This window comes from Rhinatrema bivittatum, chromosome 17, assembly GCF_901001135.1.
Source record: "Rhinatrema bivittatum chromosome 17, aRhiBiv1.1, whole genome shotgun sequence".
NCBI lineage: Eukaryota > Metazoa > Chordata > Amphibia > Gymnophiona > Rhinatrematidae > Rhinatrema > Rhinatrema bivittatum.
This window is the reverse complement of record NC_042631.1, coordinates 21816638-21841517: the sequence shown is the minus strand read 5'-3', so window position 1 is coordinate 21841517 and position 24880 is coordinate 21816638. Positions and strand designations below refer to the sequence as shown.

The 24880-nt window shown below is 44.5% G+C and overlaps 1 protein-coding gene across 4 annotated transcripts in view; it reads right to left on the bottom strand.

Moving 5' to 3' along the window:
- SCUBE2 (signal peptide, CUB domain and EGF like domain containing 2) overlaps nucleotides 1-24880 on the bottom strand; it is a 99784-nt gene that overhangs the window by 5540 nt on the left and 69364 nt on the right. For 3 of the 4 annotated variants that reach the window (XM_029582339.1, XM_029582342.1, XM_029582340.1), the window contains 7 exons: nucleotides 24354-24509; nucleotides 23765-23968; nucleotides 11478-11648; nucleotides 9285-9452; nucleotides 8225-8386; nucleotides 4289-4486; nucleotides 2550-2702 (listed from right to left, as the gene is read on the bottom strand). In XM_029582339.1, coding sequence (XP_029438199.1) covers nucleotides 2550-2702; nucleotides 4289-4486; nucleotides 8225-8386; nucleotides 9285-9452; nucleotides 11478-11648; nucleotides 23765-23968; nucleotides 24354-24509 — 1212 coding nt within the window. The remainder of the gene's footprint in view (nucleotides 1-2549; nucleotides 2703-4288; nucleotides 4487-8224; nucleotides 8387-9284; nucleotides 9453-11477; nucleotides 11649-23764; nucleotides 23969-24353; nucleotides 24510-24880) is intronic. The other variant, XM_029582343.1, reaches the window with a different exon arrangement.

Here is a 24880-nt window from a genome sequence, read left to right as displayed (position 1 = left end):
CCACCCCTAACCCTAGCCCATCCCCAGGACCACCCCTTACAGAATTAGCCCTGGTGGTCCAGTGGGGACCTCAAGCACTGCCTAGGCATGATGTGGAAAAGGCTGGATGGTGCCATTTTGAAAAATGGCTGCTGCAGAGTCTGGAGCCTAGGGGGTGCTTCATGCCCCAATTGGATCACTAGGGCTAATTTTGTGAGTAAAGATCAGTCTGGGAGAAGTGGGGGTACCTTTTGACTTAAGGGGGTCTATGGACTACTTTTGGTGTGGGGGGAAGAGAGGTTACTCAGGGTCATCGGTCCCTTTAAGCAACGGTGAATCCACAGTCCCGGGGGCGGCACCATTGTGTGTTGTTTTGAGGATATTTACCACTGCTGTATTTTTTCCCCACAGTATTTAACCACTGGACCAATTACTGCGGCTTTGTGACTCCCCGAGGGAATAATACCACGGCTTAGTGAATGAGCCCCTTTGATTATAAGCTCTCTGGGGATGGAAATACCTACAGAACAGGAACCTAGTTCGCTTTGAAGTGGCTGACCAGTCACAAATAAAGATGGAATATTAATCAGACATTAAATTAAATTACTAAAATGGTCCATGGTCTTCACTGTAAATTGTATGGGGTCTGACTTAAAAGATGTAAATATGTATACCCTAGAGAAAAGGTAGGATAAGGGAGCTATGATAGAAACATTTAAATACCTTCAAGGTATCAATGCACAGGAGGTGAGCCTCTTTCAAAGGAGGCTCTGGAACGAGGGATCATGAGATGAGAGCAAAAGGAGGTAGACTCATGAGTACTCTTAGGATATATTTCATCACAGAAAGGCTGGTGGATGCATGGAACAACCTCCCTGTGGACACGGTGGAGTCAAGGACAGTATGTGAATTCAAGAAAGCATGATAAGCATAGAGTATCTGAGAAGGAGTGGTAGGAATTGTACAACTAAGTAGTTGGTGTGAATGGGCAGATTAGATAGGCCATGGCCTGTTTCTGCAGTTATATTTCTATGTCTCTGTGAGCCTTATCTTAAAAAGAATATATAGCAGAACTAGAAAAGATACAGAGAAGAGTGACCAAAATGATAAAGGGGATGGAAAAGCTCTCCTTTGATGAAAAGCTAAAATAGGTTATAGCTCTTCACCTGGAGAAGAGATGGCTGAGAGGAGATATGATAGAGATCTATAAAATCTTGAGTGTGGTGAAATAGGTAAAGAGGGAACGATTATTTACCCATTTAAATAGTACTAGGATTAGGGGATACTCCATGAAGCTAATGGGCAGCACACTTAAAACAAATCAGAGAAAGTATTTTTCCACTCAGTACACAATTAAACTGAAATTTGTTGCCGAGGATATGGTAAAAGCAGTTAGTGTAGCTGGGTTTAAAAAGGGTTTGAAAAAGTTCTTGGAGGAGAAGTCCATTACCTGCTATTAATCAAGTTGACTTAGAAAATACCCAATGCTATTACTAGCAACAGTAGCCTGGGATCTACTTAGTGCTTGGGTACTTGCCAGGTACTTGTGACTTGGATTGACCACTGTTGGAAACAGGATGCTGGGCTTGATGGACCCTCGGTCTGACCCAGTATGGCTATTTCTTATGTTCTTATGCCTGTGACAGGAGGAAACAAGAGTGGTGTTGGCAGAGCTCTTTGGCCCCAACAGCCAAGGGGGGACCAGCAGCTGGAGTTGCAAGGCTGGTGGGATTGGCCAGGTTCTGGTAGCCAAAGGCGCCCAGGAGGTGCGGTCAACAGAAAGCGTCCATGAGGCTCCTGTAAAAGAGGGGCTGCTTTGGCCTGGAGAGGACCCATGGCTCCCTCATGCTGATAGGAGGCATGGGGGAGCCGTGAAATGAAGACAATGAGAGTCAGATAAAGAGGTGGGAGATGACATAACGAGACCCTGCAAGACGAAAGATGAGAGGGAAGGGGGAGAGGTCACGGGTAAGAGAGGGACAGGCAAGAAAGAGAAGAATGTGTGAGTGGTGGAGGAGGGACCAACTGGGATCTGGAGTTGGAAGAGGAGAGAGACAGGGAAGGGTGAGAAGGGAGCAGCAGTTTGAAAGAAGCGAGCTCTGGCTGCCCCCCTCTGCCTCACACTTAGTACCACCAGCAGGGCACGGCGGGTATTTATGCAGTCACTTAAGCCTCTTATTCAGGAGGCTATTTCCAGTATCTCACCTAGGTGCAAGGTCTCGCGGCACTTGGGTACCTAATTTTCAAAGACAGGCAAGCCAATTTCCTCAGGTCCACGGCTTGGGAAAAATGCCCTGAACATGCACAAAAGATTTGCAAATCAAATCTGCGCACATATTCTCCCTCGTTAGATTTTAGTTGCACTGAGGGGCACAGCTGTTGCCCCAATGGATACAGCCAGTTAGATGCCTTTGAAAGATGGCTCTGACTTCCAGCAGCCAAAGTTACAGATAAGTGCCTTGCAATAAGGATACAGGTAAGCAGCTCAGCAGAAGAGAGAAAATAAATGTGGTTCTTGGCCAGGGATCTCTTACAGAGATGCAGTCTCTGGCCCAAAGGCATGCACTCACCATCGTAGGTTACATAGGGCACCTGGAAGCCTTTGGCACTGTTCCCTTCATTGGACTTGAACTGGATCCACAGCTTTTTCGACCTGGAGGTGAAAGCTATGGGACGCTCGTAGGTCTGGCAGGTCTCGTACGTTGTCACTGAGTTAGAGGAGGCTGACAAAATGTAATTGAACATTACTGGTTACCAAACAACATTATAAATTCTGCACCCAGTCCACTAGACTGCATCACCATTTATCTGGTCTAATATCTTAGACATCGCCTTATGGTACTTGTTCCTTACAGGGGGGAAAACCCCCCATCCAGTTCCAGAAGAGGGAGGTTTAATGTACAGAAGGTAATGTGTATCAAGGCAAAGCAATGAAACATCTCAGTCCAGGTGTGGAAATTTTACAGAACAGACAGCAGGGGGCAATGCTGCGCTGAGAAATAACCCAACGCCCCTGGTATCGAGCAGTTACCATTCAGAGTCAAGTCCATAAGAATTATCACCATCAGGGTACCCAGCCTTGTGCAACGTATTCATTTCCAGGGTACCTTACACAACTGCCTGGCGCACACAGCTGCATTCACATGTTTTCTGTTACCTCCTTGCTGGCCTGCACCGCACTTTCCATTCTCTGGTGTGAAGGAGCCAGGCTAACAGCCCTGGAAAAAACCCCTTGTGCGGCCCCCCAAGCACGAGGGTGAATTTTATTATATTCATCTGAAAACTTGCAGGGAAATCATCTAAGATCCTTTATGAAGGAAGGTCATCATAGGCCTTGTAATCTGGGCTGTAAGTGCAATAAAAACAGGGAGTGCTCGCTGCTTGAGCCTCTCAGCTCCCTCCTCCCTATCAGTCTCTCCATATCTCCACCTTTCCCCCTTATCCTCTCTTCATAGCATCACCTTTTTAAATCTCTCCTCCTCTTACCCTCCAACTTACTTTCTCTGCCTTCCTCCAAGTTCCTCTTACACTCCCCCTCCCTACTGAAATTCCTCTCCTTTCCCTCCCCTTTTTCTCTTCCTCTCCCCTTCCTTTTTCAAGTTCCTACCTTACCTGCCCTAAATATTGATGTTTCTTTCTCTATTTCCTGATGTAAAACTCGGAGCTATGGCAGCTTCAAGGAGGTCGGCAGCAGGAAGAGGACACTGGCGAGTGCACGTTCCTGGTCCCAAACCGGAAGAGCAATGCCGGAAACGGGGGAGGTAGAGGAGGAGCTGCCGCAGGGGCCAGGAGAAGGTGCTCACCGCGGGTTCCTCGCTGCCCCCGGCCTGCTTGCCGCCTCGGCGGCTCAGACATCTGCAGCAGGGAAGCCGAGCGTGGTGGAGGGACTGGGGGGTTTGCTCAGCAGCCATTTCCTCATGCAAACTCAAGCCAACCCCAACCTAACTTCACCGTGCACTGCCTTGAAATCTCAGCCTCTTACTAAAAGTAAATAGAACGTAAGGATGAAAGCACGGGCTACATAAAAGACCATGTGATACGGGCATATCAAAGGCATTCTGCAAACCTGGCTTCAAATCAAGTCTGTAACTGCGCCGCTGCCTTAGGCAAAGTTGTCCTTACTGAAAAGGAAAAAAAAATAGTTTTCCCCATAATCTGCATGGCTGGATGTGCCACACGATTGCTTAACCTTTGTGTGTTCAGCTGGATACAAAAATTAACACAAGCAGCGCCTGCTTTGAATTTCAGACTTTTTCCGTGCAAGACCGACCTGCATATGCTCTTGGTCTTTGCAGAGAATGGAACTTACAGCTTTTCCGCATCACCAGGTGATCTCCACACTCATCTTCGATAGGTAGGAAAATTTCCGGCACCACGATCAGGATGCGACGCTTCGGAGGTGGGTTTATGTTCCAGGTGCACTCCGTGTTTGCTGGGTAATTGCCTGGATAGTTTGGGGATTCTATGTAGCCAGTAAAATCTCCAAGTTCTCCTCCACAGTGCCTGTCTTAAAAAGGAAAAAAAAAATATGTAACCCATGTTTAAACCATTCAATGAAATTAAATCTTCATTTCTACAATCACGTCATGAAAGGCAAAAAAATAGACATGTAGTGCTTCCAATATCACTGTTGGCACTAGTGAATTTAAAAAAAAAAAAAAGGATTTTCTGAGTTTGTTTTTGTTTTTTTTTAAATTGGCATAGTAGTTTTCTCCTTCAAATAGAACTAACTTCTATGAGGTTATGGTGCCATTAGCCTCTATTCACAATTACCCAAGATTTCCCAGCCCTCCTCCCAAGTCATTTAGCTAAGCCATGGCAATGACAGCCTTTGGTTGGTGGCAGCACACTACGGCCCCTTCTAGAACACCTGTGATGTGTGAGGTCTGCTACCTTCTCACCAGGCAGGCAAGTAACCAAGTGATCTTCAAGCCCACCAACCACCCAGCTATGTACACTTCACCAATAATAACAGCAGTCCTATTGCTTCCCACTTGGGCACTTGCCTCTAGAGATACATCCTTGATGCAAGAGGAAGACTCATCATTTGGAGGACAGGTCCTGGCTACAGGATCACCTCCTGCCACACAAAGATGATGATCTCCTTCTAGATGACTTTGCTCTTCCAATGTGGCACAGGGCTGCCAGAGTGGAGATAGGACCACTCTTACTATGACCCTGAAGATCTCCTTTATATCATTTTCTTCTGCCTCAACTCCTTCAGGTCCGTCTCTCTAGCCTCCACAGAATGGACTCATTCTCTGAGAATAAGCAGCTCTTTGCACCGGGTGCACACATACGGCCTGTTTGGACAGCAGAAATATGTTGCTTCAAAGACTCTATATTGCAAATTATGTTTTGTTTTTTTTTAAGTAGCACATCTTGCTTCTGGAACCTAGACCGAAAGCTTAAGAACATATCAAGTACCATGCTGGGTCAGACCAAGGTCCATCGAGCCAGCATTCTGTCTCCAACAGTGACCAGTCCGGGTCACAAGCACCCAACAGTAATCCAGATTTCTTCCAATGTAAGTCTTTGGCCACTTCAGGATACTCTTCCATTCTGGCTCAGGTAGAATAGGATTTCCAGTCCTCTTCCTGCTAAAGCACCCAGTATATCCATGCCCTCCTCAATAGCCCCTCGTTCCATATATGAGTCCTCGTTCATATGAGTCCTCGTTCGGACTCAAACTGATCTACCTTCCACGCCAATCCTTACCTTCACATACACCATGACTAACCTTCTTGTTTGAATTTTATATTATTTTACACTATCGTTACATGTTTGAATTAATAACCTGTCCTTTCTCTTCTCTCTCTGCCAAGTTCTAATCTCCCTGTTATTTGTAACTGCCTTTTTCCGCACCATTGTTTTAGTTTTGTTTACGATGCACACTTGTTTTAATGTGAACCAGCATGATGGGACTGCGTTCTCGAATGCCGGTATATAAAAACCCTAAATAAATAAATAAAATAAATATATGGTTGTTGGACAAAGTCTCAGCATTCACTGCTCCAGTGACTGAGCCAGAATCCGTAATTTGCTGTTGCACTCCTCCAAATTGGTCCTCCGCAGTCACAGACATCTCCTTGTATGAAGCTTCAGAAGCCAAGAGCTCCCCTTAATCCACAGTGAGCACTGGCGATCTTCTATTGGGCCCGACATGTGGAACTACTCTGCAATCACTGCACAGCCTAGCACAGGGGAAGGCGGTCGAACCCTGGGACTGAGTGAGGCACGGTTCTCCGGAAAACGCCACCCCCACCCAGGAGATACCCAGGGATGAAGTGCGATAGCCATGAACTGCAAACCAATCTGTAGGACAAAGGAATCTCAGAAAGACCCTCATTCTCCTTTTCCATAGCTAGGTAAGAAGAGAAAGACCGGGGATCAGATAACTCCGAGACTTGGCTGCTATAGCTGGATGCCCATCTTGAACATCTGTAACAACCCGATATTCAAACTCAATTTATGTGGATACCTGGGATTTGATAATCAGGCTCTTGTTTTGGAGGGGGGGAGGGTAAAATGAAGGTATAAGTTTGCAGAAGCACCATACTGAAAATGTACCCCTAAAAAGTGACCAGAATGCTGCAGGTGATCAGGGACAAGCTGAACCAATGCTAATTTTGCCCCATGGCATTGGTGGATTTGTAATCCAGTTCTTGCAGAAGTTGGAACAGACACCCCTGGTGTAATGGTGCTACTTGCATCCCATAGGGCTCGATATTGAGATCACGTGACCGACGTGTACTGCGCACGCACGCCCATGCTCACCATTCCCTTCCCTATATCAGTCTGCAGTTCCATGCACGACAGCATTTGAAGGCCTTTATGAATTTGATGTGGAGAGATCGTAATCTCTTCTTTAAGAATGTTTCAGAAGGGAATAAAATGACCTTTCCTACAGTGGGAGATTTTTGGCCACCCTGAAGCATGAATATGTGATCTCTGATACGATGTGGCATCCCTCTTCTTGAACAAATTTTCTGAGAAACAAGGAGTAAGAAATCCCTCATCAGTGCAAAGAAGCAGCACGGGTGGGGGGAGGCAAGTGGCAAAGTTACTCCATATGAAGGTAAAAATGTCAGGACCCCCCAGAAGCTCCCAGCCAGAAATGTCACTTCTGTGCAACCAAAGGCAGGGTTAGAAAATAGGTCGTCATCCTGCCCGATTCCACGAGGTGAGCAGCAGCCACAACGGGTCCGCACAGAGTCCGACACCAAGTATGCTGTAATAAAGCGATACTCTGACTGCGCAGGGCCTGTAAGGAGTCTTCTGCCAGGCTTCAAGTCAAGTGACCAGGGAAAAAATATCTACTCAACTCGCCAAGTCCAGAAAAAAACAAAACAGAGTCCGTTTCCATCTTTAACATCAATATAAAACCATCACAGATGGATCAAAACAATTTATCATTTCGGGTACCCACAGGTGAATGGGGAAGAGAACCAGACTGAGTTCATTACTGCAGTACACCACAGCAGACATCTCAGTTGATGATCTTGTACCTTATTAAATAGCACAAATACACGAGACCTTGGCTAAGGCTCCTCTGTGAGAATGCAGGACAACGGAAACAGTTTTTAGGAGGTGAAAGTCTCATCTGCCTAATCTAGGCACGGTTTGGCCTAATACTATGGCTGTACGAAATGAGTAGGCGGGACCTGCCCATTTTCCACCGGTCGTCACCCAATCGGCACGAGGAACAAAGACCGATTATGGGGCATCTGGGCTTCTCGCGCGCTCAGTCTTGTCCGCTGCCTTCGTATTGTAGTCATGACAATCCTAAATGGGTGCGAAAATAAGAATCTTCTGAGTTCTTCAGGGTGTACTTGTCCCCCATCATTAAAGCTATTCTAGGCAAAAGCACGGACATGTAAATTCTGAAGGCTTTCATAAAACTCAAATCTACTTTCTGTGCAAAGATTTTACAAGAGATACTGAAATACGTAAGCCAGAACCACTCAACCCTTTCTTGCCTGGAGGAAGGATTTCCCAGCTGTTAAAATCAGCGAGATGTAAGGGTAGGGGGTTCATCACCTCTAGTCATCATTACCTTTAAATTTAGTATAGGCTCAGGCGTTTAATAAAGGTTTACTTTGTAATGTGCCTCAGAAGATAAAGGCACATTCGTTACACGCTGCTTCATGTAAGAAGGGCCAACTAAATGGCTTGTCACAGGCCACAATGGCTTTCGCCCCTCACTCATTTCTTCCTTGGGCCGTAGAGTAAAGGTTACACTTACTTTTGCACTGAGTTATGTTGGTTGAGCCATCAAAGTCGGTGGTGGTGTTCCCTGGACATGAGACGCAGTAGCTCTGGCCAAACTCCGGCTGGTAGGACCCCACCGTGCAGCGGATACATCTGTGGGTTGTGGTGTTGTAGAAGTGTCCTGGGGAGCACTGAACTGCAGGGTTGGGGGGGGGGGGGAAAGAACGGTGTGATTAACCTCTACGAACTGGTTTTATTATTGGTGCATGGGACTCCTTGACGATGGACTGGGATTAAAAAAGAAAAACCCAACACAAATGATATCAGGTTTATAGTTTGGAAATTTGCGCATTTAATCTAAAATGGCAAACCCATGTCTAATACTCATATAGGGACCATCCTCCAAACACATTCTCTGATTAATAACAGAAAGAATATCCCTTCTAAGGGGACTACCCTTTCCTAGCCCTCTTAGTCTCAGCTCCCACAGATCATTCTGCTTAATATTTTATGTTTACATCCTGTAAAAGCCACTCTGAGCACTCTGTTGGTGAGGAAGGGGGGGGGTCAAGCAACCAAACTAAACTACAGAAACGCAGAAGATGTTGGTAGATAAGTAGCACCTGCTCTGCCCCCGTCTTCCTGTGTCCCCTGCGCTGTCACGGGTCTCAACAAGGCAGGCTAGTACAATACACTAAACATCAACTCGCCGGCCTTTTCTTATTGCCTCTCCTTCTCTTCTTCTCACATAGATATTTTTAATTCTTAATTTTCATTTACATAGAACAAAAGTGCTCATCTTTCATGAAGGACATTACTAATGTGAGAAAGGGGGGGGGAGAGGAGAAGGATTTACGAGGGAGACAAGAAAAATGTGATTTTTTTTTTTTTTTAACTGAGACTCAGGTCAGCACCCGGAATCTCAGTGCCAATCCTTTTCTGTGACTGAAATCCGATTTGAGGAAATTGGCACGATGTACCAGAGCCGCTGACAGAAGCTCAGGCTCGGGTGCGGGGGGATCCCTTTTCTGCCTGTTTCGGCAGCAGGGCTCTGCCGCTTTGCTCCCGCCGCACGCAGAGTCTCTCTCTCTCACCTTTCGTCTCGCAGTCCTGAAACAGCGAGGCGCCGACGTTCTTCGTGGTGAGGCCGCCGCCGCAGGGGAAGCAGAACGTCCGACCGCTCTCTGGCTGGTAGGTGCCCAAGAGGCACGCCAGGCAGGGCTTGAAACCATCGGAGGAATATTCGCCTGCCGAGCACTGACCTGCAAGAAACGCACACGGTTACCTGCACAAAAAGTGTCTGCTTCTGATGGCGCCGGGCAGAACTGTACTAAATGCAATATATACACAGGCTCTTTTGCATGTTCCGTGGACAACCTGAGAGGAGCTGACTGCCTGTAATGCTTTAGGATGGAGGCACTTTGATTTAGCTCTCCCCCTTTGCCATTACAAGGCTTCCATTAATTAGCAGCCACCTAGTGAGTCACTGTGCATTTGGCTTGCTGTTTAAACTTTAGGCTCCCTTTTATGATGAAAACAATTCTACGATTCATTAGAATTCCAGTATCCGTATGCAATGAAGCTTCAAAAGTACAGCACCGTGGACCAGTGCTGAACTGTACAAGCCCAGCTGCAAAAGTACATATTTCAAATCTTTGCTAATTCAACCCACTTTTTCATTAAAGCGAATTCAAGGTCCGTTTCTTCCTGCTGCTTTAACCGTTGCCAGTAACTAGCGGCTTCTGAACTTGCTCAGCCGGGGCACCTAAAGGTGAAGTCGGCTTTGAGGTGGTCCCCTGTCTGGCCTGCTGCGAGCTTTTCCCTCCAGGTAGCGCTTCTTTGCCACGATTAATCCGAAGGGCAGAACCCAGGGCTTGGCACTCACATTAGGGTTACTCTGCTTTGCCTCTCCCAGATTCCCATAAGAGCAGAGCATCAGGCTGCAGCGCTAGCTCTCAACACACGGAAAATTTAGGCAGATGAGGACTGCAAGGTCCATCTCTAGTCTGCCCAATTCAATCCCTACTGCACGCCCAGAGGCCCCAGCTGATCTCTGTCTTCTCTTCACTCCTTCCCATCTAGAGATCCTCCGTGCCTGTCCCAAGCTTTCTCTGTATTTACTTATTCGTTTCTACTTCCGCTTCCTCCAGTGGGAGCCTGAGCGAAGCCTCCCTCACTCCTTCTGTGAAAAATACATTTTCTAAGGCTACTTGAGTCTACACTGAGCCTCAAATCATTACCTCTGGTTCTAGAAACTTCTTGCCTCTGAGAAAACGTTTGCTTCATGTGCATTATTTTCTCTGCTCAACATATCTGAATGTCTCTATTGCATTCTGTACATCACAACCATCATCAGCACCGCGCTCAGATATTTAGGTCCTTAAGTCATCTCCTGAAGCCTTTGGTGCAGACCCATGCCCATTTTGATACTTCTTCTCTGGTCTGCCTCCACTCCGATATCATCATTTTGAAGGTCCAGAAGTGAGCACAATACTCTAGACGCCTAGTGCAGCACCTCGGAAAGAGCTTGCCGTTTCTAGCTGAGAACCGGACACCTCAGCCCAGAGCACCAAGAGCATTCGGTCGTCTGGACTGCTTGGCTGACTGGCGTTATCACCGCCTTTGATTCTGTTTTAATCAGCACAGGGCGAGCACATATAGTTGTAACCATGTGACATGTGAAACCTGCAGCTTTCAGGTACCTGGGAGTGTCTACTTTACTGTGCATCACAAAGTGCTTTACTCTAAAGCCATGAAAGAACAAAGCCAATATTTTGTTTTCATGTCATACGAACAGATACATCTGTACATCTTACAGTGCATGCTCTGCCCTGACTGTCAGCTGGCACATGTGCACACACTACTGACTCTGCTTTTACTGAAATACTCACACATTCTAGGATTCTGGTTTACATGTAATGGCTTATACTGGGAGTTTTTGTTTTTTTAATATTAATGGTTTTATTGTAATCCATCTAGGACAATTTGCAATTGAAATATAAATGTTTCAAATAAAACCAACCAGGTGACCATTTTTCACATTCTGCCTGCGGAGAAAGCCTTTTAAAAACCAAAGGACCTTAATGCTTTGCTCGTACACCTGTAAAACTCTGGCACGTGCCCGCACACTGCCTTTGCACAACAAAAACAGGACATGTAGGAACTAATGCGAGAGAGAGCGAAGTCCATTTCGTGCAAGCACAGGACTGAAAAGTCCACATTCCAACACCGCCGGTGGCGCAGCGTGACACCCCCCCCCCCCCCCCCGTGATATATTCTCTGCTTACCGCCACATTCCGATACGTTCCGAGCACCCACGGTCTTCGGGGTCGCGAGGTTTTCAGGAATCGGGCAAGCCTCGCAGGTTATCTGCCCTTCCTCATCTTGGTACGTTCCACTGGGGCATAAAATACACCGCCCCTGCCCCCCGCCGTAGTAGGTGCCAACGCTGCAGCCGACTGAGAAGACAAAAATAAAAAACCACAAAACAAATTAGCAAACTTCAGGGTGTGTATTCCTCCTCCTGTGGCCCTGCTGTCCAGGATGGGGGAAGGGAGGGGACCACGGCAGAAGGAAGTGCTTTTGGTGTAAGTGTGGGCGCAGGGTCTCGGCGCAAAACATTATGATAAATATTCAAACCCTTTGCCGGGTGCTGGAGAATGTTCTGGATGCAATTAAAACAGGAGCTGAGCGGCCAAGGAAGCCAGCTCTGTGATTGGCTGGTTATCCTTCTGGGTGATTTTCAGCTGCAATCTGGCCGGCTAGGCAGCAGCTGAAATTCTCCCAAAATCTTAGCAGCCAAGATCTAAGCCGGCCATCCCCTGTGCCAAAAACTAGTGCTAACCGGCTACGTTAACGGGCCCTGACCTGCCAGTGCCCATGCGAATGCCCAGACTTTGAGTGTCTAAATTCAGCCATTCAGTGGCGGTACATTTTCAAAGCTGTGGAAGTGTTCGTAACACTCAAATGCACAGAAACTGGCTCTGGAAAGCCAGTCAAGAAATACATCAAGTTAGACCAGTCCACATCAGCTTAGATATATTTTCTTGTTAACCTTTTATTTCTGTATCGGCAACGCCCTCCTTTCTCCACGGTGGTTCACAGTCCCAGGCTCGGTGGCTGACCGCTGCCCTTGTTAGGGGCCAGAGCAGGACTGTTCCAGTGTTTTGGGAAAGACTGAGCAGAGGTGCTGGGAAGTATGGAAAAAAAAGGGGGGGGGGAGGGGGATGCAGGAGGGGGGAGGGCTTCAAAAACACAAGTGATGTGCAGGCCATTTTTTCTTTTTTTTTTTTTTTTAAGGTGCCTGAATTGGCAACCCTAGCCAGGCCCCATGAATTGCTGGACCCGGGACAACTGTGAGCGCTGTCCCCGCCCTCCCCCCTGTCAGTGGCCCTGTGAAGGAATGCAGACCTAGGAATAAGGAAGCATTAGAGAGAGCCAAGTTAGAGAAAACACCAAGACTTTGGGGAAACTGTCACCACTGCTTTAAGCCCTGACAGAATGACAACATAAGCAGAGTTGATTTTTTTTCCCCCCCTACTCAACGATCCTAACTTTTTCAGCTGGCAAGGAGCCTTAAAGAGAAATGGCATATTCTATGACTTAAAAAATTTAAAAAGGGATCAACAGTGTCATGAGCTGCTCATTTACGGAGAACTGTAAAAAAACCCCAAACAAACAACAAAACAAACGGGTGAGGAGCACGGATATTCCCAGTTGTCCGGCTTCATCAGCTCCTAAACGTTATCATTACACCTGTGAAGCAATGCTTCCAGTGGGTTTTTAAAACATTTTTAAAACAGCCAAAAAAGTTACATCCAGAAATCAGTCTGGGGATTTCTTCTCTGCTTGTTTTGGCTTCAGACAGACAAAAGAACCAATTGCCTTCAGTACACTTCATTTTCCTAGCCGGGGCCTTTGTTTGTCCTCAATGACCATTAAAAGCCCATTCTGAGATCTCATGCAGCTGTTTTTTAACAAAATAGGTGGAAGCTTTTCTGATGCAAAAGAGAGGCCCAACAGGGGGCCAGGATTAATGATTACAAAGACATTTTAAAGGCTGGTCCCCTCCTTTCAGCACTTCAGCCTTTGAGTATTTGATGCCACAGACAAACACTCTGGTATCCTCCGTTAGCTAAGAAGATGAACCTAATAACAGGGGTCAATGTTCCACCATCTCACCATTTTCTTAAGGCTCATGCCTTGACTTTTCAAGGGAAACGACAAACAGCTGATGGAAATCAAGTCCCGGGGCCTCCTTGAAGTTATAACAGTTCACAGACTTGGGTCACCCCGAGCAGTGCGGCGTCTTCGGGATTTAGATCTTATGTTATGGTGAAATCAGCAGGAACAGAACGCTCTCATTTTAGGACTGTATCTGCCATGTCAGCTCTTTGAAAATAACAAAGAAATAGGAGAGAGAGAGAGTTGTAATGGATGGCAAGGGCTTTTTTTGTTGTTGCTTTGTGCAAACACATCTACAAATTGGAACAAATGAAGAAGCAGCCATTCCTCTGAATACCTTTGTGCTTCTTTCTAAAATCACTTTTTAGATTCTTTTTCTTTTTTGAATTCCAGAGCCAACAAACAGAGGAGGTTTTTAAAATCTTTGCCCTTTTTCCATCAAAGACAAATTAGAACGCTATAACTACGTTGGGATGGGTAAGAAATTGATAACTGTGTCATATCTGCTCCATCTTGCAGCTGAGCCTCCTCTGTTGGCCTGATGCAGAGTCAAGGATGCCCCAAGGCTGCTGTTCTGCCATGAGTTACCACCAGCCACTGTTGGTGGGCCTCCACCACTCCCTTTGGGAGTTATTAGAGATCTAGGAAACTTATTGGGCACTATGTCCTTGTTAGAATCACAAGTATGTCTTTCCATTACTGTAATTTTAGGGCAAGATTTCCATGTCTACCTTTGTAAATGGGTGTTTCCCATTAAAAGAAGGGTGATCTCATTTATAGCTATTTCTCACTGGGTTTCCTTATCCTTCTTGCAGAAACCTGCGTTAGACTTCATCTTCGTTGGCCTATTTATTTGGTAAACCCACAGTCTATTAATGATAAATATTTTATGACCTCTGATTTGATTATTGATGTCTTGATATTATATGTATCACTGAGTCCTAGTTATGAGATAGTGAGTCCCAAGGAACTAGGACACTAGCTGATTAATTAGTAATTTCACCTGTAAATTTAAAGTACTCTCATTCCAACTCCCTTAGTATCCTAAACTTAACTAGGAACTCAATAAAACTAAGATGAAGGCAGCAGTCCAGCAGCAAGAGGGGGGCTTTTTAGTCTTTTGCATTGAGTGTCACAAGTACGATTTTTTACCCGCCGGTGAGAGATTGTATGTGTGCACTCAGTGCAAAGAGCTCCTGGCCCTCAGGGAACGAGTCCGATCTCTGGAGGCTAGAGTAGCAGACTTGGAGGAGCTGAGGCAGAGAGAGAGGTACATTGATGAGACCTTCAGGGACATAGTAGCCAAGTCCCAAATCCAGTCTGGCAGCCCCAGTGCTGCCTTGGATCAGAAAGGTCTCCCAGTAGGAGAACATCACCCTGGGGTAGCAGGAAGTGATCCTGTAGCAAGGACCTGCGCTCCAGGTGATGTATTGTCCTCTCGCACTGAGGACAAGTCTCCCAGGGCTACTGCCCAGGAGGGAAGGGTTAGGCCTGCCATCATAATTGGTGATTCGATTAAGTAGATATCAGGGTGGCTGGTGGACGTGAGGACCACCTGGTAACTTGCCTGCCTGGTGTGAAGGTGGCAGACATCACGAGTCACCTAGATTATAGACAGTGCTGGGGAGGAGCCGGCTGTCGTGGTACATGTGGGCACCAACGACATAGGAAAATGTGGGAGAGAGGTTCTGGAAGCCAAATTTAGGATTTTAGGTAGGAAGCTGAAATCCAGAAACTCTAGGGTGGCATTCTCTGAAATACTTCCTGTTCCACGTGCAGGTCCCCAGAGGCAGGCAGAGCTCCAGAGTTTCAATATGTGGATGAGACGATGGTGCACGGAAGAGGGACTTAGCTTTATAAGGAACTGGGGAAACATTTGGGGAAAGGGGAGACTTTTCCGAAAGGATGGGCTCTACCTTAACCAGAGTGGAACCAAGCTGCTGGCACTAACTTTCAAAAAGGAGATAGAACAGCTTTTAAACTAGAACAAGGGGGAAAGCAGACAGTCACTCAGCAGTGCATGGTTCGGAGAAATGTATCCTTGAAGGATACTAATGAAACAGGAGAGTTAGGGCATCCCAACAGAGAGGTTCCATTAAAAGCAAACATAGTCCATGTGCCTATATATAAAAAAATCACTGAAGCTAATGATTTCTGAATTATCCCTAACAACTGAAAAGCAGGTTGTTAATACAAACAAAAAACACACTTTGAAATGTCTGTATGCCAATGCCAGAAGTCTAAGATGTAAGATGGGAGAGTTAGAGTGTATAGCAGCAAATGATGAGATTGACATAATTGGCATCACAGAGACTTGGTGGAAGGACAGTGCTATATCAGGGTATAAATTATATCACAATGATAGGGAGGATCAACTTGGTGGGGGTGTGGCACTTTATGTCTGGGAGGGTATAGAGTCCAACAGGATAAAGATCATACAAGAGACTAAATGCTCAGTAGAATCTATATGGGTAGAAATCCCATGTGTGTTGGGTAAGAGTATAGTGATAAGAGTATACTACCGTCCACCTGGACAAAATGGTCAGACAGATGATGAAATGCTTAGAGAAACCAGGGAAGCTAACCATATTGGCAGTGCAATAATAATGGGAGATTTCAATTACCCCAATATTGACTGGGTAAATGTAACATCAGGACTTGCTAGAGACAAAGTTCCTGGATGTAATAAATGACTGCTTCATGGAGAAATTGGTTCAGGAACCAAAAAGAGAGGGAGCTATTTTAGATTTAATTCTTAGTGGAACACAGGATTTGGTGAGAGGTAATGGTGGTGGGGCCACTTGGTAACAGTGATCATAACATGATCAAATTTAAACTAATAACTGGAAGGGGGACAATAAGTAAATCTGCAGCTCTAACACTAAACTTTCAAAAGGGAAACTTTGATAAAATGAGGAAAATAGAAAAAAACTGAAAGGTGCAGCTGCAAAGGTTAAAAGTGTTCAACAGGCATGGACATTGTTTATTTATTTATTTTTATTTATTTAGCGTTTTTCTATACCGGCATTCATGATTAGAAACCACATCATGCCGGTTTACATAAAACAAGGGGTGAGAACAAGAAACGAAAAACAAGTGCAAGGAGAACAAAAGTTACATTACAACAACAATAAACAACAATTTATTGTTTAAAAATACAATCCTAGAGGCGCAGTCCATATGTATTCCACACATTAAGAAAGGTGGAAGGCAAAACGATTACCGGCATGGTTAAAAGGTGAGGTGAAAGAGGCTATTTTAGCCAAAAAACATCCTTCAAAAATTGGAAGAAGGATCCATCTGAAGAAAATAGGATAAAACATAAGCATTGTAAAGTTAAGTGTAAAACATAAGAACATAAGAAAATGCCATACTGGGTCAGACCAAGGGTCCATCAAGCCCAGCATCCTGTTTCCAACAGTGGCCAATCCAGGCCATAAGAACCTGGCAAGTACCCAAACCTGGCAAGTACCCAAACCTGGCAAGTACCCAAAAACTAAGTCTATTCCATTGATAAGACAGGCGAAGAGAGAATTTGAATTGAAGTTGGCCATAGAGGCAAAAACTCATAACAAAAACTTTTTTAAATATATCCGAAGCAAGAAACCTGTGAGGGAGTCGGTTGGACCATAAGATGACAGAGGGGTTAAAGGGGCTCTTAGGGAAGATAAGGCCATTGCAGAAAGACTAAATGAATTCTTTGCTTCTGTGTTTACTAATGAGGATGTTGTGGAGATACCAGTTCTGGAAATGGTTTTCAGGGGTAATGAGTCAGACGAACTGAATGAAATCACTGTGAACCTGGAAGATGTAGTAGGCCAGATTGATAAACTAAAGAGTAGTAAATCACCTGGGCCGGATGGTATGCATCCTAGGGTACTGAAGGAACTCAAAAATGAAATTTCTGATCTATCACCACCATGGGTACCCTGCTACAACTCACAGTGATGAGAAAGGAAAGAAAAGTGAAGGGATTTAATCTGGAACTGTGAGGGGAGGGGCGACGTGACATCCCTGATCGGGAGACCCGCCTCCATGACATCACTGATGACAGCGCAGGACAGTTAAACGGCGCCAGAACACCGGGCACCCGCGCAGAGGGAGGCTACCCACCACCACCACTGGGCACCCTGCTACAACTCACAGTGATGAGAAAGGAAAGAAAAGTGAAGGATTTTAATCTGGAACTGTGAGGGGAGGGGCGACGTAAGATCCCCGATCGGGAGACCCGCCGCCACGATGTCACTGATGACAGCGCAGGACAGTTAAACGGCGCCAGAACACCAGGCGTCACGCGCCGAACGGGCGCGACAAAGGGGCACTCCCCTTTGTGCACCCCTTCGAGCAACCCATAGTGTTAACCATCTCCATGTTCTTTTTATATCCCTTGTTAACAATTTCCATATTATAAATGTTCAATGTATTAGACAAAGGAAACGCCTGATTTCCTGCATTTTTGTTTGAATGTAAACCGATGTGATATGTAAAATCGAACACCGGTATATAAAAATAAATAAATAAATAAATAAATAAATATTAGTTAAAATTTGTAACCTATCATTAAAATCATCCATTGCACCTGAAGACTGGAGGGTGGCCAATGTAACCCCAATATTTAAAAAAGGCTCCAGGGGCGATCCGGGTAACTCTAGACCAGTGAGCCTGACTTCAGTGCCGGGAAAAATAGTGGAAACTATTCTCAAGGTCAAAATCGTAGAGCATATAGAAAGACATGGTTTAATGGAACACATTCAACATGGATTTACCCAAGGGAAGTCTTGCCTAACAAATCTGCTTCATTTTTTTGAAGGGGTTAATAAACATGTGGATAAAGGTGAACCAGTAGATGTAGTGTATTTGGATTTTCAGACGGCATTTGACAAAGTCCCTCCTGAGAGGCTTCTAAGAAAACTAAAAAGTCATGGGATAGGAGGCGATGTCCTTTTGTGGATTACAAACTGGTTAAAAGACAGGAAACAGAGTACGATTAAATGGTCAATTTTCTCAGTGGAAAAGGGTAAACAGTGGAGTTAGTATAGCTGGGTTTAAAAAAGGATTGGATAAGTTCTTGGAGGAGAAGTCCATTACCTGCTATTAATTAAGTTGACTTAGATAATAACCACCGCTATTACTAGCAACGGTAACATGGAATAGACTTAGTTTTTGGGTACTGCCAGCTTCTTATGGCCTGGATTGGCCACTGTTGGAAACAGGATGCTGGGCTTGATGGACCCTTGGTCTGACCCAGTATGGCATGTTCTTATGCCTCAGGGATCTGTACTTGGACCGGTGCTTTTCAATATATATATAAATATATATATAAATATATATATATATATAAATGATCTGGAAAGGAATAAGACGAGTGAGGTTATCAAATTTGCGGATGATACAAAATTATTCAGAGTAGTTAAATCACAAGCGGATTGTGATATATTACAGGTGGACCTTTCAAGACTGGAAGATTGGGCATCCAAATGGCAGATGAAATTTAATGTGGACAAGTGCAAGGTGTTGCATATAGGGAAAAATAACCCTTGCTGTAGTTACACGATGTTAAGTTCCATATTAGGAGCTACCACCCAAGAAAAGGATCTAGGCATCATAGTGGATAATACTTTAAAATAGTCAGCTCAGTGTGCTGCAGCAGTCAAAAAAGCAAACAAAATGTTAGGAATTATTAGGAAGGGAATGGTTAATAAAACGGAAAATGTCATAATTCCTCTATATCGCTCCATGGTGAGACCGCACCTTGAATACGGTGTACAATTCTGGTCGCCGCATCTCAAAAAAGATATAATTGCGATGGAGAAGGGCGACCAAAATGATAAAGGGGATGGAACAGCTCCCCTATGAGGAAAGGCTGAAGAGGTTAGGGCTGTTCAGCTTGGAGAAGAGATGGCTGAGGGGGGATATGATAGAGGTCTTGAACGAGTAGATGTGAATCGGTTATTTACACTTTCGAATAATAGAAGGACTAGGGGGCATTCCATGAAGTTAGCAAGTAGCACATTTAAGACTAATCGGAGAAAATGTATTTTTCACTCAACGCACAATAAAGCTCTGGAATTTGTTGCCAGAGGATGTGATTAGTGCAGTTAGTGTAGCTGGGTTCAAAAAAGGTTTGGACAAGTTCTTGGAGGAGAAGTCCATTAACAGCTATTAATCAAATTTACTTAGCGAATAGCCACTGCTATTAATTGCATCAGTAGCATGGGATCTTCTTAGTGTTTGGGTAATTGCCAGGTTCTTGTGGCCTGGTTTGGCCTTTGTTGGAAACAGGATGCTGGGTTTGATGGACCCTTGGTCTGACCCAGCATGGCAATTTCTTATGTTCTTAAGATCTGGAAAGCAGAGTGAAGAGGTGGCATTGTCCTTTGATAAGCTATACTATTATGTAAATCTTGGATGTCCCATCCATCAGCTCTGTGAGTCAGAATGTTTACTATTACAAACTTCTAGTCTGAATAAGATTGGAATTTTGCTGGTGTATAGGGCCCCCTACTAATAGCTCCCTAGAATTACCCAAACACTTCGTATCAAGCCAAATTGATTTCTACAGGGTCAGCAGCTGACTTTATAGCAGCCATGGCTGCTCTAGATTTTTCCCAGGAGATAAATGAGGCAACGCATTGCAGTCCCTACCACAGACTTGGTCTTCTGTTCTGGGGTTGACTACTCCACTTTGCGAGTAAATGGTGTACAGTTATTACCCTTATCTTGGACCAATCATTACTTAATAAATTTCAGCATAGCTCAGAGTGTAGGAACTCAATGAGAATGACCGAAGAGTCAGTGAAAACAGGTCTAGCTGCCACATAGACCAGTCAGTGTAGGGACTGAGAGTGACTTGCTTTTTTTTACACACAATATACAGCAGACACAGGGGAAGCAGAGTAGCCTGAAGATGAGTACGAGAGAGAGAGAGTCCTCATCGTCATCTCATCCAAGGACAGACAAAGTCTGTCCTTCAACCTATAAAGAGTGTATGGCGCCTTTAGCTTCAAGGGAATATGGAATATCACTAAAAGTTCAAAATCTTCCAATGTCCCATTATGGAGTACTGAGGCCTTCAGGACCCCTGTGCAGGGACCAGTGCGTAGTCAACTCAAAGGAAAGAGGCATCAATTAGTTCTGAATTGTCAAAGTCAGTTATGCGCATAAAACCCAGTTTTATGCACATAAATGGATTGGTTGTACTAAAAGAGCCAGGGCTCAATTCAATTAAATTATGTGCGGAATCCGTTTTTGCATACACTTTTACACCAACTAGCAAAAGGTGTTCTGGGAAGCAGAGTTCATTCTTATGCGCATACTTTTTGATTTTTTCTGCTCCAAACTATACTATATTAGTATATTTCAATTCAGCTGTAACTGTTAGAGCAAAACCTTAATCTTATGGCTAAAAAAGAAAGAAAAAGTAAGAGTCTGGCATTCCCACCAAATCAGCTCTCTTCTCCTTAGGCAGAAGAGTCTTCATTACCTGAAAAGATCTCCCTCCTAGTAGAGTCAGCTGATCCCATAATAGCAGAAAAAGCATGTCTCTCTGCATCTGGCACTAACCTCCTATATCAAGTGGACGCTTTCCTCTAGCCTATACAATCTGATTGCAACCCAGGCCTGCATTACCCGCATTAATGAACCATCTGAAGAGTGCCCCCTCCCAAAATGTTTGCACCTCGTTCCACAATGCGCGGCGGGTTTGAATCGGGGGAGGAAAGATTTGCATGCGAGTTGCATTTTCAAATCTACACAGCGTACTTTTGCATGAAAAACCTAACCCATAGAGAAAGCGGGTGCCAGTGACCACACAGACTTTCTCCTTGCGAACTGAGGCAAAACGTAGACGTGGAGTTTGTCGTAAGGCAACGGTTTGAAAATCCTCCCCATAATGTATATATAGTAAGGTTGACAATGTGCACCTGGGACAAGCCTAGAACAGTATTTACGTCCAGTCCCCCCCCCCTCCACCAGTTGCTGCTTTCGCCTTTTCTAATCAGCCCTCCAGCAGTGATCTCATTATTCCTTAATTGCTGCTCCCATGGGATGATGCAACCCCCTACTGCACGTTCCAAAAGCAAAATATGACAGCCTAGTTTGGTCGATTCAGGCAACACACAAACGGGAGCCATAATCATCTAGCAAGGGCTTGGGGTGTAACCTACGCATCCACTCTTAGGCGCTCTGTGTACAAATAACTTTCCCCGACAGGGACGTTTGTCATAAGTAAACGGCAGCAAATGACGACCAGAGTGGTCCATTCAGCCTGCCTAGCAAGGAGTCCAGGTCTGTAACTGCTGCTCGCCTGTTTTGTTCAGGGTTGTAACTCTATCTGAATTTACATTTCAAGCATGGAGGCACGCACAGATACTTTACATGTGCTGTTTTGCAGACATATGAGGAATCACAAGCATTGATGGAGTTATGAACTTTGATTATATTTATCAACGCAAATGCTCTTTTCGCATTTGCTTTTATTGGCAATAGTTAATCAATTACCTGAATAAATCTTTATTGAATGTTTATACTGGGTATACACTGCCAGCCTCACTACAATATTATAAATCTGTTTGATTCACTTCCCTCCTCAACCACACACAGTTCTTGGATTGTTCCATCCCTGGGTTGTGGGCACTGATAACTGATGGATCCCTGTGTTTCTAGTTTAGTTTAGTTGACTTACTGTACTGCCTTTCAAACGATATCAAAGCAATTTACAATTTAGTCACAATAAAATCAGGAAAACTCTAGCACATATTAAATAAAACATATTAGAATAATACGATTCAACATAAAATCAAACAAGAACATATAAAATACAAAACTAAAAACCCTCCATCTAAAACAGATAAATTCTACTATTTTTAAAGCTGGATAACTACTATTAAAAGATAGAATTAAAACATGGCTATTTGAACAATCAATTAATAAGGGACACTTGGCTTTGACAGGCATCCTGAATGCACTGCGATACAACCTCACAATTCTCTAGAAAGATTTTGCTTGGTTTTAATCTTTCTTTCCTGGGAGATAGATTTGCGTCCCACAGAAGAGGTGGACCTATTACTAACCCTCTCAAAGCTTCCAACATACCCTGCATTTGATAAAAGGAATGGAAACTGCGACCTTATTGTTTTATGTTTTCCTATCTGTATGTCATTAACTTCCATATTCAAAATTTGAATTCTTTTCCACCACATTGGATTCTTTAGTCTCTCTGCCTTGTGTACAACCAACCCCAGGATATGCTCCATTCTTCAGTACCTTCTCTGCCATGTGTGGAGTCAAACCCAGGACACCTGAATAAGCTCCCATGGTGGTTAGGGCCCTCCTAAGATAACATCTGACCCTTTTTTTTTTCCTTGTACCTCAAGAACGTCTATCGCCATCTGGATACACACATGAATGCCACAAACACGTCTGCTTGGAACACACTGCTGGAATTCATCTGAGCAGCGAGATCGAAAAAAATCAGCCTCCGTGTATTTCTAAGAACAATCATGCTTGCCAATATCAGTAGAAGGAATTCGCCGATAAAAAGTGTGCGATCCATTGCGGTGCAAACGCACACAAAATACTCGTTAGGGTACAGAGAGCTGGCAAGCCTGGCTCTTATTTGGGCCCCAACAGCTGTACAGGGCAATTTTTCAAAGCTTTGTGGGCAAACCGCTGTTCACCCATGAAAAAGACCCGCTAAAAATTCTGTCCCTGCTCCCCCTACCCGCATTGGTTAAAATGCAGGTGCTTTGACCTGCAGCTCAAAAGGGGCACGGTGAGGTGAAGGAAGGAAGGAAGGAAGGAAGGGAGAGTATGTACTGAAAGCCTCGCGTGTACTTTCAGTGGCTAAAAGTGTATCTGGCCAAAATGTTTATTTATTTATTTATTTATTTATTAATAGGTAGGGGATGGGGCTAGAAGGAATCAGCAATGCTCGGCTCGACAATATTTGTAGATACCTGAAGGCAAGAGCATGGCAGCTCAGTCCATGCTAAAATGGTTTAAACATATTGAGGGTGGGGGAAAGGGGGAAAAAAAATTTGGGGGCTGCTTGGCCGCCAGGTCTTTATTTATTTATTTTAATATTCACTAAGCTGGTGGGTGAGTGACAACTTTATCCAAGTATATTCTGTAGTACACAGTTCTGGGTAATGTTCCCCAAGTACTTTCTTCACTCACTGGCCTACCGAATATTGAATTCTATATTTTTAAACTGAATACACGCTATACTTATTTGTACATTTTCCACCTGGATCACTGTACCAAACAAAGTCTATCGTCTTCCCTCCATACCCAAGTCACCTCTACTACAATCCAGCCCAACTGGGAAGAGAGATTATAGGAATCACCTCCTAAAGAGACGTCCAGCTGCCAGGCGCTATTATATGCTTACCACATCTGCTGTCCACACGGATTTGGCCAGTACTGCACGCGTCTTGGGGCTCTGCTAGTTTAGGCATCCTTCTTGCCACCTGATAGTCCAGTCCTGATAGACGAACTTGAAACTGCTCCCGGTTAATCGCCTTCCTTAATGCTCTAATTGTCTTGCGAAGCCTCTTCTCTGTCTTTCTCCGAGCACAGCTCAAATCACATGAGTCTAAAAAAAAAAAACAAAAAACAAAAAAACCAACAAATCACCAAACAAAAAACAACCAACACCACAAGTAGGAAATCAGAAACCAGTCAACGCAGTTAAGATGAGCACATTATGATTCTAAACTGTGGTAGCAATGGGGAGGTCTCAATGAAGGACACCAGCAAGACACAGAGCAATTCAGCAGAAGGGCGTGTTCTATAACAGCGCTATATTTCTGATCCGACGGGCCAGGCAAACTCATCACAGTTCTCAGACCAATCAGTAAAGTTTCAAAACAGGAGATACTTTTATTTGCACAACAGAAAGAAAAAAGCAACAGAAAGAAGAATAAGAATTAAGCTGCAGGAAGCTTTGATTGCACAGAAGGGGTGTTTTGCAAACCAACCTGTCACCTCCTTTCGGTTCGCTTCAAGTTCAAATTCTGCGGTAATGACAATCTCTCTAGCAGTTGCTTTCCTTCCCTGGGCTCCATGGACGCTCTTGCCAGAGGTACACGTGAGGTTTATGAAGCGAAAATGCTCAGCAACTGGATTTGGGTTCTCTGTAGAAAAATAAAAGATCACAAGGAGCAAAAAGCTGGCCAACAAGTCCCCACCCACCAGATGCCAACCACTGGGCTAAAAAAAAAAAGAGAGTTTGTTTTACAGGACAGAAACTGTGGATTATTCCTAGGACTCTGATAACAGTGCACTTTGAACAAATATAAAATTTTATTTATTATTTATTTTATTTAAAAACTTTTATATACCGGTATTAGTATGCATACATCATACCGGTTTACAATGTAACTTTAAAGGTAGAAATTACAATGAACAGGGAGGGCGAACAAGGAGGAGTATACAAAGAGCAGGAGGTGGAGGAATTAAAGCAATAAATAAAAACTGCAACGGACTATTTACAGGAATATACAAG